The sequence below is a fragment of the Corticium candelabrum genome, chromosome 9, assembly GCF_963422355.1.
Source record: "Corticium candelabrum chromosome 9, ooCorCand1.1, whole genome shotgun sequence".
NCBI lineage: Eukaryota > Metazoa > Porifera > Homoscleromorpha > Homosclerophorida > Plakinidae > Corticium > Corticium candelabrum.
Window position 1 is genome coordinate 1,140,037 of NC_085093.1, and position 19,453 is coordinate 1,159,489.

Genomic DNA, 19,453 nt, shown 5'->3' on the forward strand with positions numbered 1-19,453 from the left:
CTGAATGGATACCAGTACCTTAGATCTTGCAAATGGATAATTGCAAGCATTTGTCGTATTTCTGACTTCAAGTATTTAGATGATGACTGGCCAGACGACAACATTTAGTGACCAAAATAACGCCCATGCCCTAGTATACGCCCAGAAAAAAAGTGTTTCTTTTCTATACGCCCAGGGCGTTATTACGGGCGAATACGGTAATGTATACTAGCTAGATATCTAGATAGATATGCATCAGCAGATGAACTTCTCACTCTGTAAAGCAGTCATGCAGTTGTGGTGTGTTGGTTGTTGGATCGATCAACGAGTTTCACTGTACGTAGTGATGAAATTGGTCTAAATTTAGGGGCGTCAAATTTCGTGTGAATGTTAAGCGCCGAGAAATGATTTCCTGTAAACAGTAGACCCGAAATAGCGTTACAACATATCCGGGAACAAGCGGTGAGGCCGGGGCGCGAGCAGTAGCTAGAGCAGTCACGATATCTCACTCGAACATGGAGGTGATCGATCCGAAGCTTGTGGAAGGTATCCGTCTAGCAGAATACGCTCTGGGGCCAACGCCAAACTCGAAGCAGTGTTTGACACCCAGCCAAATCAGCCACTTTCACAGCTTGCTCTCTGATCCACTGGTGGCCAGCGGGTGATTGCTTTCGATCCTCAATACGTACATGTCTAATCAACTTGTCTGTGTCTTTGCAGCTATCTCAGTTGTTTGATAGCGAAGCTGATATCACTGGACAGTCTGCATGGTACAGGCCTAACACCTAGGGATAATCATCTGTGATATTTGTTGCACGTTCAATGTTGCTTATCGTATACAATACAAAGCTTTGCACGGCACGATAGATTTTAAACAACGCAATTTATTTTATTAGTTTAATCGACGATCAGTGGCATGTTGAAAGTGTTTATTACCGGATTTAGGTGGCCAGTGAATGATTTCAAAAGCCTAGTTTACACCCACGGAGTCTAACGACGTTAGTGTTTGGTAGGTCTCCAACCTTCAACTAATTTTGTGCTGCTTGGGCTTTTCGGGAATTTGAAAGACAATGGTCATGGTCATGCAATGTTTGGGCATATGTCAGTTACAAGGATTCTTGACTCTGCTATATGGCACTAGTCGGCAATCTCTATTGCAAGGCTGGACATTGCCTTGTATCAGGTGTTGCGGCCCTTTGGGCCTGAATGCGACTGGGTGGTAATGTTGTGTGGTAATGTTATGCGTTGAGGTGTTTTGCTACACCCTTTTGGTCATGTGGCTATCATCCACTGCCAACTGGTGGGATGTTGAAGCTTTAGTTTATTTGTATCTCTTGTCTGTTGTCTCACTAGGCTACAAGCCGATCAAGTCAGTTTTGTACGATCTGTTGCAAAGACACCAATTTAATACCCAAGATGGTTACAAGGAATGGCTCGAAAAAGCACCAACAGGAGGAGGCTCAAATCTATTGTCTCCTTTTCGTATCCTTGCTCTTTATTGTAGTATGTTGATAGATGAGTTGTTATAAATTTATATAGTGTAATACCTATTTAATATGATCATAATAATTGCAGCCTTTACTGAACTGTTGAATACCAGATGTGGTTCGATCAAACCTCATTGACACTGTCTGCTTCGTTGGATGGCTGTTTTCCTGTACGGTCACAGACACACTGCGGACGTTGTGGAGACAGTGGCAGATAGGTCTATTAGCACTAACTGGGTTTAGTTATTAGAGATTTCATGTGCATTGCTTGTAGCATGCTCTACTCATTGTCGATCCAAGTCTGAAAAAATGGTTATTTGTTAGCAGTCTTTCTCACATTGCAATAGTCAATTGTAGTGTTTTTAGGCCTTACATCTCGTAGGATCCATAGTGAATTCATCTCAATTGAATATTAGAGACATCGTTTCCCTGTGCTGTCAAGGATTCAAAGCTGGTCATTTCTTGCCTGATTTTTTGACACACAAGGAAAGCTCGCCAGATGAAGTTGCTGGTGAGTTACGTGATTATAAAGCAGGATTTGTGAAATCTGTTCTTTACTTACCAAAAGAATTTTTCTAATATCTCTTTGATCTCTTCTAGGCAATGACCATCTTTTGTATGCCAGACTTAGAAAAATGGCAAGAACTTCTGAGAGTGCAAAGGAAACTCTTCAAGCTGTCATCGATCAGCTTGAAAGGGTAATGTCATTAATATGTGACATGAGTGACAGTGAGAGTTACAAACTAGCTGGGAATTGTCTATGGACTTTTTTGCAGCTTGAATTCAATGAAGAAGATGAGCAAGTTTTTCCAGTTTTGCAGCTTTTTTGTGAGACTGTAATGGCGGTAAAGTGTTGTACATATTTATTAAGTTACTGTTAGAAGAGGCCATATAGTTGTTTCGAATGTAGGCTCCTTATGTTCACCAAGAACATTATTTCAATGCTTATCGAGCTGTTCAGCCACTCTACTTGTGGCCTCTTCCACATTGTGATGTTGCTAGAGATGTCATGAACTTTATTCAAGATGAAATGAAATCTCCAGGTTTGGTTTGGAGAGTATGTATTCAGTGATGTAACCATGCTTTACAGGAATCCATTTTCGACGTCGGTTGATTTCTGAACACAATCTGAATGTAAAACAATTCCTCTCTCATGGAGACAGGTTTGTGCTAATTATTACACCCTTTGGCACATGCAAACATGTATTTAATACATGTCTTCTACATGTTTTCTTATTAGAGAACACAGTATTCACGTTTTAGTGGACACATCTGCTATTGCAGCTGATTCTCTTTACTCTTCACTTGCACACCAGGAATGCCTAACTGAAACACATTTACAACAATTACTTATTAAACGTATTTTCTGAACAGAGGAATTGTACTTGTACTGAGTATCTCTCTGTTCACTGTTATGTTTCTGTGACATGCAGATACACTTCTCAGTTATTATGGTACAAACTGTAATTTGGCGGATGTTGAAGAAGGCCTTTCGGTAACTTTATATTACTTTGAATTATCTGTGTTGTATTTATTCTGGTTTCTTTATAGCTTTGTGCAGCTGACGGATCAATTGAAAGTCTTTGCAATGCTGCTGTTCAATATTCTGAACAGGCAGCTGGGTTTGCAAGTGAAGAGAAAGCTCTGGATGTGCTGGGAGACAGACTTGAGTCTTTAATGGAAAGAATCACTTCTCAAGTGGCAAAATCTAATGAATCTTCTGCCATGGCTACTAATGGATGTGATGACAAAGAAACAGTGGCTGTTGCTCTTCCCAGGCCTTGCATAGAACGTCATACATTTAATAGTGAAGAGTCAACTAGTGCTCACTCTTCCTTATTTGAAATTCTATTTAAATCAGATTATTTTGATATGAGGCCACGAAACTCTATTTCTCCTCCAACTTGTTTTGACGATGGATTTAATGTTAGAGCAAATTCAACAGGCAGCAGGACAAGCTACGACAGTTTGGGCAGCTCGTTCACCTTGGAAGACACACCACCTTCCAGCATTCTGCCTGAAATTAAAGAGGAGACTGAAGCAGGATTTGAAAATGAGGAGGGGGGAAAATGTATCCCTCATTGTTGTGTGTCTTCTTCTGATACTTGTACTGATGTAAGATGCAGTTCATGTGTAAGTTGCACAAGTTTGGACAGTACTGGTAGTAGTGCTGTTTATGGAACGCCAGATGTCAATAGAAAATCACACCTTGCTGTGGAATCAGACTTGCCATTGGTAACATCAGCAGGAGAAGATGTTGTGTTGCCTAATATTTTAGTAGTCGAACCGTCTCGTGAATTAGTGGCACGTAATACTTCACTTTCTGTTTTATCGGTGATTTCTGAGATTACAGCTAAAGGAGAGCATAATGATAAACAGGATTATGAGCAGCATGCTTTGCATGCTACTGATCAGCATAGTGCATCATTGCAGTGTGATCAAACTCCCACTTTGCTTGAAGTACCATTGAGACACTCTACATGTCAAACAGTTGCTGGTGAAATTCCAGTTCGGAAAGGAATCACTAGCATTTATGAATATCAAGACAAAGTAAAGGCGGGAGCAGATCGATCATTATTGCAACGATCTCGACTGTTAAGTTTGGATGAAACAGAAAGAAGTAAACCCAGTTTGTTTAAGATAGTAGTTGCTGGCCCAGATCAAGGGATCAACAGTGTTGCTTCTGCATATGCTGACATAAGGTGGGAATCTTTGACATATGTTAAACAATAACTTGTTGTTATTGTGTTCTATTAGGGCAACTCATTCAATTTTTTTTGAAAAGGCAGAAGTGCGGTTTTATTACCTTCCACTTAGTGCTCGTACGAAGACATCTGATTTGAATCACACATTGGGTGCATCAAAACGTAATGATGTGAAGAATATTATTATATTGTCAGTTTATTTAGATAATTGTACTTTTTTTATTAATCATCTAATTAACAGGGTTGTCACTACCGAAAGTACTTGGTCGTCGGAGCAGCTGGAGTACCAGTACTGATCATTGTAGCAACAATGACAAGATATCAAAGCATTGTGCCAAGAATTGGCTAGCTGATTTTATGGCAAAGATTGATGGATGGCATGTTCGTCATGTAACATCTGCTGTGACAAGGGCGTTGAATGTTTTACCTCACGTGTGCTTTGACGTTTATTGTGGAATTTTGTAAGTAGAGTATTTATACTGATGCTGATCTTTAGACAAAGGAAAGAGAAGGGGATCACACAAAGAAGGAAGCAGCAGATGAGAAGGATTTAGAAAATGTCGAACATAATACTACTCCTTTTGGGGTATGCTTGATATCAGATTTAGATGAATGTAGCTATCATTCGCATGTAATTTTTGTAGCTTGTGCAAGACTCTATAGTTGGTATGTGTCGATTTGCGAGATACAAAGTTGGCATCAAATTGTACAGTGTAAGGGTATGTAGGTCAATTTCTCATTTATGTTGATTTTGCATGGTATATGAATGTGTTCTGTGTGCTTAATTATTAATTAAAAGGTTGATTCACAATATTGATGCTGAGGTTGATGTCAATATTGTGACATGTTAGCATAGCCGCACAACATTGACCTTGATGCTGGAATAGAACCAAGTTCTGAATCATCAGCCAAGGAATTGCTTGTAGAATCTGTGCATAATTATTCATGTCTTTGGCAAATCTAAACAAAAGTTACTATCTCAATTGTGTGGTCACAGTTCTTGCAAAAAGTTGGTAAAATTGCCTTTGCTGTGGCATTGCTGAAACTTATTACCATGTTTCTATTCATTGAGCTGCTTGAGCTTTCTTGCTCCTATATACAACTCAGTAAAAAGAGTAACAGAGGAGTCGTGTCATTGTCTATGTTTGCTGTTGAGTGTGCAAGACTCAAGTTTTAAACCATATGATCTGTACATGTCTCAAATATTGTGAACAATTCAACGTTAGTGTTAACGTGACTTCCAGGTGTTGACGTCGACCTCAGTGTCAGTGCATGTCAGTTGTGAACTAGCTTTATATTGGGCAGATTTGGCAACATGGTAATGATCAAGCAGTTGAGCCATCTTCCAAGCTTGTAATGGTTCAGCGACTTGAAGTTCTTGGAGCCGGGCAGCTCAGATATCTCAATGAATTCAGTAAGCTTTTGGCATACCTTTCCAAATATGTTGAGCGAGCTTTGTAATGAATTTTTCTGACTCTAGCTGAAACACGTAACCAGCTCTCAGTTCTCCACGTAACAGGGTCACTGGTAAGACATGGTAATTTTAAGTCTTGTTTTGTCTACATTGCATCTTTAGGTGACAGTGGATGGACATCATCTGGGCCCGTTTACTTTGCCTGATAAATCCTATTGGTCACTAACAATTTCAAATATACCTCGTCCAGGAGATACATGTGTAGCTAATCCAGGTTGGCAATTCTTGTTTGACTTGTGTATAGTCGCTAGTTGTGTAGGGTAAGCTATTGTACTTATCAGTTTCACTATTTTTCATTAGACATGTTGACATGCTTAAATCATTATTTCTAGATCTTCTACCGCTGCACAACTCCAACTTCACAATTATATAACGGTCATCTCAACAATTTGTATAGTGCACCAAATGCAATCAATTGGCCTGAAGTCTGCACCTAAAATTGTAGAGAGTCTTCTTTTTTACTCTTTGTTTAGCATGAAAAGGATTGCCTAAGATTTGGCTAGGCTAAGTCAGTCAACTACGTACTTTCCAGTCAGCTTGTAGTGATTAGAAATCATTTGATTTAATCTCACAGTATGACGTATGAGAATCTTATTGATTTACAGAAACATCTGGTTTGGAACTTGCACTGGTGCAAGGTGTTCATTTGCCTCTAAGAATAGGCTTCAAGGGCAGACGAGTAAGCAGCTGAATATGTGTCTGACCTAATGCAGTTTCAATGCTGTTTACTGCGTTATGATAATGTTATAGTCTGGGCCCAAAGATGAGAAGGAAGTTCTTCACGTCAATGAGGTGCAAGTTACATCACAGAAGCCTTTCAATGTAGTCATAGACAATGGTGAACCATTGACTGTAATGAGGTGGTGACTCCTCACCTTTTCTTCTGTTTTGTGCTCATTACTGTCTTGCTGCTGAATAGGCTACAGGTAAAACCTTGTTGTTGTCCTGCTCTACCACACTCGACTTACCAGACAGTGCACTTGCCATTAGGAGGCTCCAATCCTGACGACTTTGTGTATCTATCCAGACGCAGAGGGCTTGACAGACAGGCAGGAAGTCATGAGGAAATCGAATTTCCTCTAATGACATTTTGGCCCGCATGTCTCTGAGAGACGCGGCCCATTCAGTTGTGTAAGGAACGAATGTACGTTGTGTATTGATTTGTATATAAAGAGAACTGATACACATCACAAAGACAGCTAGCTTGATTTCATGGACGAACTCGACAGACTGACGTCTAAAAGTTTAAAAGTTTAGATTTTCATTATTAAATTAATTAAGATAAGTGAGGGATATCAAACGTATTTGTCTTCACACGCTTAACATTCAACAACAATTTTGTGTGCCCCGTATGTATCGCCAGATGTGCGGCGCGATCATAAGGTAGTCGTTGCGTCTTTCTCAGGTAAGACTTGACGTGTTAAAATGTCTGCGATTAGAAAAGGTGCTTGTGCAGCCGAGATAGCGATCACACCTTTTTTTCGATTGCCCGCAGTCTAACATCTCACTTCTACCTTCTGCCTATCTGTTGTAGGCCCTCCCTCTCTTGTTGCAGTTGCACTTGTTGTCAGCTGATGGGTATACAGTGATAAGGTATTGCGATGCGATGTCTCTAGGCTGAAAGCGTGGGAATTGTCGCACTGTAATACGAAACGATGTGTGGACGCGTGACACAAGGGTAGACTCTCGTAGACCACTACTATAGCCCTAGTAATGGCAAAGTTTGTGTGTCGAACTCACACTTGAACCTTCTATCGTATGTTTACGCGGCGGTTGGGGTAACTGACTTGTAATTCTACCTGATCGCAACGCGATAAGAAGTGTGACCTGCTAGCTCGGTTGCTGTGGTAATAGTAGCCGTTTGCTTCTGTTCTGAAAGAGCTGTTGGTTCAGGTCTTCGATGAGATCGATTGGAGTAAATTTCACCTCCCAGCAGGATAATTATAACTGCGTGTGCATAATGCGATTGTCTTGTAGTTGGTAGATGGCGTCTTCTGTTTTGGTGCGTGATGACTTCATGAGACCCAGGGAAGCCTGGACGACTGCAGACACAACACGCCGTTGCGCTCGTGTATTAGTTGACGCTGCTGGTACGTGTAGGAATGACGAGCCTCAATCAAATGTTATCTGGTCTCCAACAAGGAGAGGGTGTCCTGAGGATGTGTTATTAGAGAGGAGGAAGTGTCCTGTTGACTATACAACAGAATTGCAGAGAAGTCAGAGTCTTGAAGTTATGCTTGATGGGAGCAGTGATGCAAGATCGAATGGCAAAGATAAATGTTTGAGCAAAGATAAGGGTTTGGATATGAAGTTGAAGATGAAGTTTTGTGGTCTCGATGCTGTGCAGAAAGCTGCTTCTACTGAATGTCTAGTCACTGCAAAAACTGGTGGAAACAATGGAGTGGATGCTTTTGTTGATCAGACAAAGCTGGCAAAGGAGGTTGAAACAGTTGAGATGCATGCTCAGTCATCTGAAAGTCAGTTGTCCTCCGACTTATCTCAATTAAAGAGGAAATTACCTGACCCTGATTCTGTTTCTGGGAAGTCTACTACGACATCACCTCTGGCTAGTTTTTACCCACAGAAGACTACTTGCATTCAGCCTACAGCAGAAGAAAATGAGCAAGTTTGTGGTAATCAGATGACTGATCAAACAGTCAGTGAAATGGGGTCAAGAAGCCAGACAGGAAACTTTTCAACTACCCCTCAAGGCTCTACAAATGTAAAGAAAACAATAAAGAAGATTAAAACTGTTAAAGTTGTAAAGAGAATCAGAGTACCAAAGTCGAGGCTTTATTCTAATGACCCTGGCATGAACGAGAAGAAAACAGGCAACACAAAGGCAGTTACTGAGAACATGCACAGCAAGCATGTTATTTCTAAAATGGGAAGCCAGACTGGCATTCCTATAAAAACATCAAATTCATCTTGTCGGGATTCGGGAAAGAAAGATGAAACTGTAGGTGACCAAAGCACAGAGGTGGTAGCAAGGCAGAGGCAGAGGCAGATTATTGGCCTTGATCGACGAGGGAGTAGAACTGGAATTACTGGGAAAGATTTAGGACACTCTGATGCAGCTGCTAAGGGAACATCGTCAGCATCTTCTCAAAGCACTAGAAAACAATGTGAAAAGGTAGAGAACAGTAAGACATTGACAGAAAGTAAGAAGACGAAGAATGTTGTTAGTAGAAGAAGTCAGGTTGGCAGTGGTGAGAAGGAATCAGAACAAGCTGATCATGGCACGATATTATCTCTTCATTCTAAAATTGCTCAAAAGAAATATCAGAATGCAGCAATTGATGTTGGTCAGGGTAAGTCTATACCTACCAGCAAGGGAACTAATTGGAGGAAACAGTGCCAGGTTGAGAATGTAGTGGAGCGCACTGGTAGTGCTTTCAAGATAGATTCTGCTCAGAACTGTAAGAAATCTTTGGCTGGGAGTAGCAATGATGGACTTCACGGTAAAGTAAAGAGGGAAGTAAAGAAGACTAGTTCTATTCATGCTGTACCTACAGTTTCACCTCATTCAGAGGCAATAGTGGCCATTGAGAATGCATGTAAGGTTAGTTGTGAGAACTGTTCCAGTGTCCCTCATCTAAAATCAGTTACTAAGACAAAATATGTGAAGAACCCTTCTGGTGTCTTGCGTTCTGTCAGATCAGGTAGTGTCTACTCGAAATATGATACAAGGCAACTGTTTTAATAGCGTTTGTGTATTTATAGCAACATCTAGTGCTGATGTTTCTAAATCTTCCAGTTCTCATGAACAACAGTTAACAGAGTTAGTGCCAACATTGAAGGTGGCAAGTGGCAAAGAGTATGAGAGCAAGCTGCCAAGCAGCAGCATGACGACGAAGTCAAGGTTGTTGGTAAATAAAGCTTTGGTAGATGCCGGTAAGAGAAGTGGAAACCAACAGAGTAAAGAATTAGCAAAGTCTTTCAATTCTACTCATGTGGATACAGCTAGCAGAGTAGTAAAGTCAACTGCTATTAAACAGTCTTCTCTTGTGACAACAAAACCCAAACAAGTTCTTATGCATACATCAAGTACTAGTAGAGGTAAACATCCCTTACAGAAACGCCACACAGTGGGTTCACTTGAAAAGAGTAGTGATCACGCTGCTGGCGGAGTGGCGAGGAAAAGTAGCTGTCCCGCTTCTCCAATGAGACGTCTTCTTAGAACGAGGCAGAGCTGTGACAGTTTGTCATCTCAAAAACTAGTGGGTGGCACACCTGGTGGTTATAGTAAATCAGTTGCTAGCAGCCTGAAGGGAGCAGTTGCACGAGTGGATAGCGGCCTCAGGGTGAAGCCAAAAGTTCCACAATCTATTCCTTCATTAAGTTTGTCATCTATGTCAAATAAGAAGAAATCAAATGTAGACGGTGACATCAGTCTCACTGTATCCGCAGTACATTTTGATGGAGTAAACGTGGAAGAGACTTCTAAATCAGCTTTTACTTCAGACTTTGAAGCCAAATCAAAATCTCCTGGGAGTGTTAGAGCTATAGAGCAAAGAAAATCTGAAGTTCCTGAAGAGTCATCACCAATGGAGCTTACTGATACTGATCTACAACATGTTAGAGATTCTGTTGAATCTCCCAAGTAACACAAAGTTCTTGAAACAAATTGTTTGATTTGGGTGACATTGCATTCTTTGTAGACTACATTCATTTGGTCGACATCGTACTATTGTAAAGCCACAGCATCGTCGCAGACCATCTATTAATCCTGTAAAGCAGCTGCAATCTCGGAGTGATGTTGTGTCAGAACTGAAAGGCACTAATTTGGTCTGTCAAGTAACATGTCATTTGTGGGAAGTTGTTTGTAATATGAATGTTATTATGTATTAGAATGAGATAGATGACAAGACTAAATCAGTCACAGGTTGCACATCCTTGTTACATAAAAGTTTTGCTCTGTTTATTCATGTTTGTTGTCACCATCTGTTGTTTGCAGTAACTAAAAATACAGCAGATAACCAAAAAACCATACTTCATGAATCTGCAAAAGCTGGATTAGCCAGCACAGAAAATTTCAAGTCAGTTGTGTTGCGTAAAACAAGAAAGGCTCCTGATGGTACTGCTATGGCAGAGGATGATGAAAATTATGTAATGAGTCGACCATCTCTTGTGGTGGCACAGATCAAAGGTACTGTATGTTATAGATACAAAAGTGAATGGATATTTGTAATATTTATATGAATAGGACGGCGTCGTATTCAGGTGCATTTGGTAGAACCATCAGTCAAGTCTCTCAACTCTGGAGATGTTTTTGTCATATTTACAAGCACAGATTTGTATCAGTGGGTTGGGTCAGAAGCTAATGCATTTGAAAAAGCTAAGGTATGTCATGTGCACTACACTTTGTGACTGTACTGTAGATATTGTTGTGTGAAGGGAACAGATTTGGCTACACGCATTATGCAGAAGAAAGACATGGGTTGTAAGGCAAGGCATGTCAGTCTTGTTGAACAAAGGGTTGGTTTTAGTGGAACAAGGCTTAAAGACATGTTGAAGCTTCTTGGCAGTGACAGTGGTGTTAGACTGAAGAGTAAGAGTGGTTGTAGTGGTAGTTGTTACTCATAACTCATTGTTTTGTTTAGGCACCAGTGAAGTCACCAGTGATGAAGATCATGAAAAGAAATGCATTAGGAATGTGATGATCTACTCGGTGAAGGTTGATCATGAGGAATTGATACCTCTGAGGGAGATGTGTGGCAAGCAACCAAAGTTTGCTATGCTCAATACAAATGAGGTAGTCTGCAGTGTCAAGTGGTAGTCGAAGAGAGCTAATTTTATGTTGTAGGTTTTTGTGTTTGACTTCTACACAGAATTATATGTGTGGATTGGGCTAGTTTCGTTGGGTAGTTTGCGTCGGCAAGGTGTAACTCTTGCCAAGAAGTTGTTTGATGGTGGCTATGTGTCATCACAATCTGAAGATTCTGGTGGTCCGTCATCTTACACATTTAGCAGGAGGCGATCTAGTAAACCAGATCTGGTGCAGAAGTCAAAAAGTGGTTGTAAGAGAAGGCCAAATTGGGCTTTGTTTTCTAAGCTTGCAGAAGGTGCCGAGACCTTTTTGTTCAAAGAGAAATTTGCAGATTGGCCTGAGCCAGGTCGTATTATCAAAATGAAGGGACACGTCAGTTCAGGAGAAGTCATTGAAGTAAGCTGTTGAAGTAATGGTAGTATTGGCAATGGTGACATCATGTGATTCAGGCCCCTCCACCTGTGGAACTCATTCCATGTGACGTAGAAGTGATGAGGAAACGTCCTCTTCCTCCAGAAGATTGTATTCTTGAGGGAGACAACTTGGGACGTGGACAAGGAGTTTCTTCTACGTCTGATAAACATGGCATTTCAGTGATTACTACATCACTGAAGGTTTATCACATTAAGGTACAGTAACTACAATTGCCAATTGCTGTACTTGTTTCTGTGTAAACAGCATTAATGGTAATTGTGTTTTATAGGAATATGATTATTTCGAGTTGGATGCTGATGAAGTGGGTTTGTTCTATAGTGCAGAAGGTTATGTAGTATGTTGGAAGTATCGTGTTTACAAAGAACCACCTAAGCGAATGGTTGGTCGCAGTCGACGTCACCAAACTATTCATGAATTTGGTGGTCGGGAACGTTGCTGCTACTTTTTCTGGCAAGGAGATGAGTGTACTGTGACTGAAAAGGGAGCAGCTGCTATTATAACAGTGGAATTGGATGAAGAAAAGAGTCCTCAGGTTTAACAATCAATCAACATTGTGATCAACGTGTGATATGAAAAGCATTGTTTTCAGGTGAGAGTTCCACAAGGAAAAGAACCACCTGTATTTCTTCAACTGTTTGGTGGTGGACTTGTGGTTCTTGCTGGCAAGTATGTAGATTTGTTATCTCAAGGCAAGGCATACCGGTATGATTTTTTTGTTTCTTATTTCTTAGGAGAGCTGAAATTAATAACAAGTCATGTGGAACTTTACTAAATAGACTGTTTTACATGCGAGGAGAATCAGCACAGGAGGCTCTTTTGGAAGAGATTACCACGAGAAGGTAGTAGTTTTTGTATTTAATTGAATTATCTTATCGGGGATGTATTTGGCAGTGCTCGTTCTCTGAGATCACAAGGTTGTTTTGTTGTATTGTCTGCTCATGCTCAGTGTGTCTTTGTATGGAAAGGATGTAGATCATCTGATGCAACACATGGTGTTGCTATGTCTGCTGCTCAGAAACTAAAGAGGCTGTATGCTAATAACAGGAATGAATGGCACCAAAATTTCTTAATTATGCTGTTATGTAGGAAATGTGTTGGTGTGAGTGAAAACTTTGAGCTGGTCAAAGTCAATGAAGGGGAAGAAAGAATGCGATTTTGGAGATCAATAGGTGGAAAATATGACTACTATAGTCTTCTTGATGGTACATATCTAATACATGTAGTATTGAAGTAGCTATGTTGTCTTGTGCTTTTTATACGTGGTTTTATGTCTAGAACCTGTGTTTGAAGCTGGTTCTATGAGATTATTTCAACTGAGCAGTGCAACTGGGAAGTTTACTGCACAGGAAGTGCTATGCCCTTCACGAGCATCCGATGGAAGTTGTACTTTCCCTTTTCTTCAGTCTGACATCTATTCTGTACAACAGCCAGGTGAGTATGTGTGGTAGTAATAATGTTGGCCATATACATAACTATTTTTACTTTATGTATTTCCTGAGCATATGCAGGTTGATTGGGTACCAACATAAACACTTCGCTGTTTGAATCCACAGTGAAGTCACAATTGTGACTCTGGCAGCTGTCTAGTGTTTTATGTTGGTGTTAGTAGGATTTTCTTTCTTGGTAATAATGCTTCCTTTGTGGCACCTTCACACTTCAGCTGTTTGGCAAGTCGAATTAACTCATGCCATAGTCTCATGCATCACTGAGTGTGGCACATGTGACATCCACATGTGCAATATTGCACTTTATAATTAAGTGAAGTACATGTGCCTCAATTAATTGATCTTTTTGCTGTTCTGGTACTTAACGTCTGTTACTATTCTTTTACATGCTTACTGTTTATAATTTAGGCTGGGCAAACTTGATTCACAGTTTAACGTCCCCGCCCGCTTCATATTCTGGGAAAGTAAAGTAAGTTTCATTATTCATTATATAAGACACATGACACCTCGCACATGCCTGTCTCGTGTTGCACACGTTAGTTTTCACAATATGACTTCCTTCGTAAGCGTGCACGTGTGCACTGCTGAGAAAACCCTAATTTCCTGGACTGTTTTGTCGCTGTCTCCTTCAGAAACCTTTGAAGATCTGCTGACATCAGTCCAGGCCGGGCACTTCTCTATTGTGAAGATGTCTAACGAGTTGTCGGCGGCCCTTTTGACGTCTGTCTTCGTTGGCAGCGACGAGTCATCCTTGTCGTCAGTCCAGAAGAACCTGACAGCTGCTGATGTTATCAGTGTATTTGGCCACTTCGTAAAGTTTATTGTTGAGCCTGCAGTCCGTCCTACCAGTGCAACAAATATGGTGCACGTGAACAACGCATTTGGGGTAATGATGCAGAGTCGGCTGACCATCAGTACACCATGTTTGCCCAACCTCATGGAAGAGAAAACGAAAAGAGATAAGATGTTTAATGATCTCATACGGCTTGCTGAGGAGAAAGATTGAAATTCCTTCCTGAGCAACTAGAATACGGCAGATCCTATGTCAACACAGTGTGCTCCGCCCTGTGGTACATAGATGGTCATCATGGGACCCTTGGTCTTCAAGGTTGCAATGTTCCTGAGATGTTCAGGAAGTTTAATGGGTACAACACCCCAGAGCTCTCCAAGCACAGGAAACGGAAGTCTCAGAATCTGAATGCAGACAAACTTGCTGACCATACAGCATCACTGTATAATGCTCTGCTGACTTCTTGGCTGAACACTTCTGAATGGGCTAGTTCTAGACATGCAACTGAAACTCTTGCTCGTTCATTGGACTCCTATGTATTACACCTGAGAAGTCAATGCAAGACGATGAAGCTACATCATGAATCATCTAGTTTACCTGTTGCTGATAAACGTCTGTTCAGCTTCTAGCAACAAACAGGTCTCCATCAAATTGCCTCAAGAAGCTAAATGATGCCATTTCTTCCTCATCACCATACAAGCCCAAATTTATAGGTGACTATGCTTCATCTGATCGACGAGAAAAGTATCTCTATGTGCAACAATTACGTATGGGGCTTAGTAGACCTTGTGTTCTGTGCACTTATTCCATTGGTGGACGAGTAGGTAACTACCTGTTTGTATGGCCACTGCCAGAGCAAGTCACCCTTGAAGCTGCTCTGAATGACAACCAGAGGGTTGTGTCAAGTCTTCAAGAAGGCCTGCCTGTTTATCATCGGCAAACTCTTAAACGACAGTTGGTTTCCAAATTTGGACGAATTTGCCAAAGACTAACTTGGCTACACTCAGAGAGTTCTACTAGGTGGCAACAGGAGATCAGTCAGCCAATCTAACAACAGCTGAGGAAGAACTTGATCAAAGGCTGAGGGAAGCTCTTGAAATGGAAAACGCTGATTTGGTTGTTGATTTACGCGAATCAAACAAACTGCATAGTAACAAGTTCTCTGTTTTCTGGGAGAAAATGAAAGTCTATCTTGATGAATCAACATCAGTACATGAACGGAGACATGGTACAGTCACCTACATGGCTAAGGCAATATCAGTAAGAGATTTGGTTCAGGAGGTAGCCAAAATGTGTCCTGGACATCCTGTGCCGACAGAACAGTGGGTTCGTTTGCAGTCTGCCCTAGAAACCCCCGATCTAAGGCTGCAGTAAAATATAGATCACAGTTTAACGTCAAGATGATGGTACAGAAGCGTCAGTTTAGACACCACCATGTTGATGCCCACTATTGCGCCACACTGTTCCGGTACATAAAAGAGTATGCCATTCAGGTTCGTGATGTAGCTTTCTTTGTCTCCTTGGATGACAAACACTTCATCAAGGTTGGAGAGCCTAATAACCCTATAGCGGCTGCAGAAAGAGGGAGACAGGTTTTGGTGGCTGGCCACGAAACGTTTGAAGTTGCAGATCATGACTTCACAAAATTTTCAGTTGTACCCAGTGTTTCGTTCATTGTCCAAATTCCCGAGGCAATGGAATTTTCATGGTATGACGGCTTGGTTCACGTTTGATACAAAGATGCGGTTTTAGAACACTCAACAGCACTTCGTCATGCATCTGAGCTGTACTCGATTCTTCTGAAGCAGATCGAGAACAAGAGTATTCTCTTTCTCTGTACTGATGGTGGCCCTGACCACCCGCTGACATTTTTCTCTGTCCAGCTATCATTGATTGCTCTTTTCTTGAATTTAAACTTGGATCTTCTTGTTGTCGGAAGAACAGCACCAAATCATTCTTGGAGGAATCCTGTTGAAAGGATCATGAGTATAATCAACTTGGGTCTACAATGTGTAGGCATGATGCGGAGTAAAAGGCAGTGAAGAGTATGAAAAGGCAATAAAAATGCCAACAGTGTCAACGCATTGCGCGAAGCAGTTAAAGACTGGTATGGCAATGAAATGAAATCCTCTCTTCGTCCTGCTGTGCAATTGCTGAACAGTATAACAAGTCGTCTTGAGTTGCACAGAAAGCCTTTTTCTGTGTTCAAAAGTGCTGATAGCAATGAAATAGATGCTTTTTGGGAAGTACTTCACCAGGTAGACTGCACCTTGGAGAAAAGTGAGACAAGCAAATCTGTTTTGAGTAAGAAGCCCAAGTTGAAGGAGCTGTTTGATCACTGTTGTCAAACCCGTCATTACTCATTTTGCGTAAAGAAGTGTGGTTCCGATGACTGTAGGATTTGCAAGCCACTTTGCATGTACCCTGACCAATTCAGAGGAATACATTTTCTCCCAGATCCTGTAATTGGCCCTGATGATCACTACCTGCCATTTATGGATGTATTTGGCATTGAAATCGATGAGAGATACCGCCCATCCGGGATGCACACAAAAAAGTTCAAAAGTTCTGGGATACTCTCCAAGTGAGCAGCATGTTTGAAATGCCGGTGTATTGGTTCAGTGTGATGAATGTAACAAGTGGCGTCTGATATTCTCCAAAAGAAAGCTATCAGCCAAAGAAAGAGAGCAACTCCAGGACGTGATTCAAAACGTATCCTACTCTTGTGGTGCTTCCATAGACGACTTAATGCTGCCTGAGTATCTAGCCGGTATTGGGATAAGAAAGCACAGCTGCAGTGACCATGTTGAAAAGCTCTATTACACTGTCTATGGATCAGATGACCCTATGTGTGTTCACTGTGGGAGCTCAACTGAACTGGCGTTGCCCAAGAGCTCTGAACTATTTTATCCTTATTGTCATGATTGTGCTTCTTTTGTTAGAATAAACAAGCGTTTGTTGAAACATTAAAAACATTTGAAGAAAACGGCTTTTATCGATACTAGTACCTGCCAAACTTGATAGTGAGCCATTCACAGCTGTAGCGCCAGTCAATGCTTGGTAGTTACTGTAACTGCAAACTTATTATTTAACTAATATTATTATTAAAATATTAAATGAATAATGAATAATGACCGCCCGCCCGCATGCCGTCGTGAAAAAGGCTGGACGTTAAACTGTGAATCAAGTTTGCCCGGCCTTAGTATAGACTTTCTATCACTGACAACATTCTAATTTCTCTAATATTGTCAGAACTTTTACTGAGTTTGTAATAGTATGCTGTTTTCAGTGTGCAGTGTCTTTGTGTGTAACATATGCTTAAGCAATTAGGATTTAATTGTGGTTTACTCATTATGTGATGTACTGAGTACACTGAGAATTCATTTATGTATCACTCATGACTAGTAGTTATTTTATGTTTATGCCAAAGAAAATTAACTCAAAACAGCACACACCACACACACACACACACACACACACACACACACACACGACACACACACACGACACACACACACACACACACACACACACACACAACACACACACTCACAACACACTCACAACACACTCACAACACACACACACTACACACACAACACACACACACACACACACACACACACACACACACACTCACAACACACTCACAACACACACACACTACACACACAACACACACACACACACACACACACACACACACACACACACACACACACACACACACACACACACACACACACACAGCTACGGTAGGTGTGTATGTTGTTTTGTAGTACATTTACAGTAGGTGTAACATGGGTGCACTTTGGAAAGATTCTGGTTTTTCTTTACTGTATGTGGAATTAAATTATACAAAGAAGAGCAATGTTGGTACATCTGAATATGCTTAATGAATTAAGTGTGTGCAAGAGTTTGACTATTTAATTAATTAAGGACTTCTAGTCACTTGATCTTCTGTGTAGCTGTTTTCTTGCTGGAAGCTTGTGGTGTGGTGTATCTATGGTTTGGTTGGTGGCCAACTGAATCTGAAGATGGAATGACAGCTAAAGTTACTGGAACTGCCCTCTCAAGGTGGCTACAGGACAAGATGTTGGCATTGAAAACAGCAGAGTCGTATGCTCGAGGTAGTTTATAATTATAGACCTAGTCCATTGTTGGAACATGAATACGAATGCTGTTTTGCTGGTTTGTACATGTAGCCATCAGCAGGCGATGTCGTGCATTCGTTGTAGTGGCGGGTTTTGAACCAAATCAATTTACAAACATTTTCCCAAAATGGCAGCTTTGTAGTGAGATTAGAAAGTGTGCTGCTCATGTAAGTGATGAATTGACTGATGTAGATCACTACTTGTGACCTTTTTGTTTGCATAGACATTTAATCATTGTTGTGAACTGTTGAAAGTAGAAGATGAGTTGATGAAATTCCACAAGTTGAGTGTTTGTTTATTTGTCACGATTAGTTTATCACATTTGTCGATAGGAAATACAGTATTCATGAACTTCGTTCTGAACCGCTTCCTGATAATGTTGATCCTATTCGGCTTGAAACATATTTGACTGCTGCTGATTTTGAGGTAAGGTTTTTAATGTAGTTTTTATGTCGCAAATTCATTTGTTGTGGACACATGTAGACAGTATTCAAAATTACACGTGATCAATTTTCCAAACTTCCCAAATGGAAACAGACTGATGCCAAGAAAATGGTTGGCCTATTTTGAGTTTGGTTATGTTAGTTGATTTCTAGTCGTATATAGTAAACAGTATTTTCTAATTTTGGTGACTAATTGGAAGTGTGAAGTCTATCAGCTACTAGAGACTTGTAATTATGTGATTGGAAACTAACGTTATTTATTGTTGTGTACTGTAGCTAGCTTGTCAGCATAACGGAAATGTAGTAACATGACGTTTTCAGTTAAGTTTACTTTGTTCCTTTAGGGTCATTATAACTTTTCCGTATGTATCAATTCAAATTAATATTTCAGTAAGCATGTCTGGAGAATTTCAGTGACAATGAGCCGAGTGTGAGGAAGTAGTAGGCGAACAAACAAATAGGATCTTGTCTTTATATGTATAGTTAGGGATTCAGCTAGTGTCTTTACACTATAAAACAATGTACACTTTGTATAGTAGTGGTCCCGACCCAGAGCTCATAACTCTGAATATTTCAGATAACTGGCTTTAGCTCTACTGGCATGCAAACACTGGTATCCTTGGGTCTCATCTAAACCGAATACATGTACACTGAACAAAAATTGCACAAACATTCAAACTTGACTGCTAAAGTAGTTTATCATGTAAAGTATGTTACTACCTTACATAATTTGCACCTTGTTGCGCATTCACGTATATAAACGGTTTTATC

The 19,453-nt window shown here is 40.7% G+C and overlaps 2 protein-coding genes across 5 annotated transcripts; both read left to right on the forward strand.

The window, feature by feature from the left end:
• Window positions 1-342: 342 nt before the first annotated feature.
• Window positions 343-6,843, forward strand: LOC134184645 (phosphoinositide 3-kinase regulatory subunit 5-like). Of its 2 annotated transcripts, XM_062652388.1 has the most exons (23): window positions 359-640; window positions 700-749; window positions 1,333-1,461; window positions 1,580-1,684; window positions 1,741-1,778; window positions 1,833-1,977; window positions 2,067-2,164; window positions 2,243-2,311; window positions 2,377-2,509; window positions 2,557-2,629; window positions 2,707-2,825; window positions 2,900-2,961; window positions 3,018-4,168; window positions 4,224-4,333; window positions 4,413-4,603; window positions 4,668-4,757; window positions 4,816-4,890; window positions 5,477-5,585; window positions 5,652-5,698; window positions 5,748-5,859; window positions 6,251-6,324; window positions 6,396-6,505; window positions 6,565-6,843. In XM_062652388.1, the coding sequence occupies exons 1-23, from the start codon at window positions 495-497 to the stop codon at window positions 6,752-6,754; spliced, it is 3,426 nt and encodes a 1,141-aa protein (XP_062508372.1). In that variant the 5' UTR covers window positions 359-494; the 3' UTR covers window positions 6,755-6,843. The 2 variants fall into 2 exon arrangements, 1 of the variants encoding a protein (XP_062508372.1); XR_009970686.1 differs by lacking the exon at window positions 6,565-6,843 and having other exon boundaries at window positions 343-640; window positions 5,748-5,905; window positions 5,978-6,324; window positions 6,396-6,471.
• A 147-nt stretch (window positions 6,844-6,990) lies between these two features.
• Window positions 6,991-19,008, forward strand: LOC134184644 (supervillin-like). Of its 3 annotated transcripts, none has more exons than XM_062652386.1 (22): window positions 6,991-7,050; window positions 7,623-9,307; window positions 9,369-10,248; window positions 10,307-10,433; window positions 10,497-10,530; window positions 10,603-10,794; window positions 10,852-10,988; window positions 11,043-11,196; window positions 11,249-11,400; window positions 11,452-11,811; window positions 11,865-12,044; window positions 12,119-12,382; window positions 12,440-12,516; window positions 12,582-12,689; window positions 12,742-12,879; window positions 12,937-13,052; window positions 13,126-13,281; window positions 18,054-18,215; window positions 18,291-18,406; window positions 18,463-18,521; window positions 18,572-18,665; window positions 18,723-19,008. In XM_062652386.1, the coding sequence occupies exons 2-22, from the start codon at window positions 7,630-7,632 to the stop codon at window positions 18,807-18,809; spliced, it is 5,271 nt and encodes a 1,756-aa protein (XP_062508370.1). In that variant the 5' UTR covers window positions 6,991-7,050; window positions 7,623-7,629; the 3' UTR covers window positions 18,810-19,008. The 3 variants fall into 3 exon arrangements, with proteins under 3 accessions (XP_062508370.1, XP_062508368.1, XP_062508369.1); XM_062652384.1 differs by having other exon boundaries at window positions 18,727-19,008; XM_062652385.1 differs by lacking the exon at window positions 6,991-7,050 and having other exon boundaries at window positions 7,324-9,307; window positions 18,727-19,008.
• Window positions 19,009-19,453: the final 445 nt, after the last annotated feature.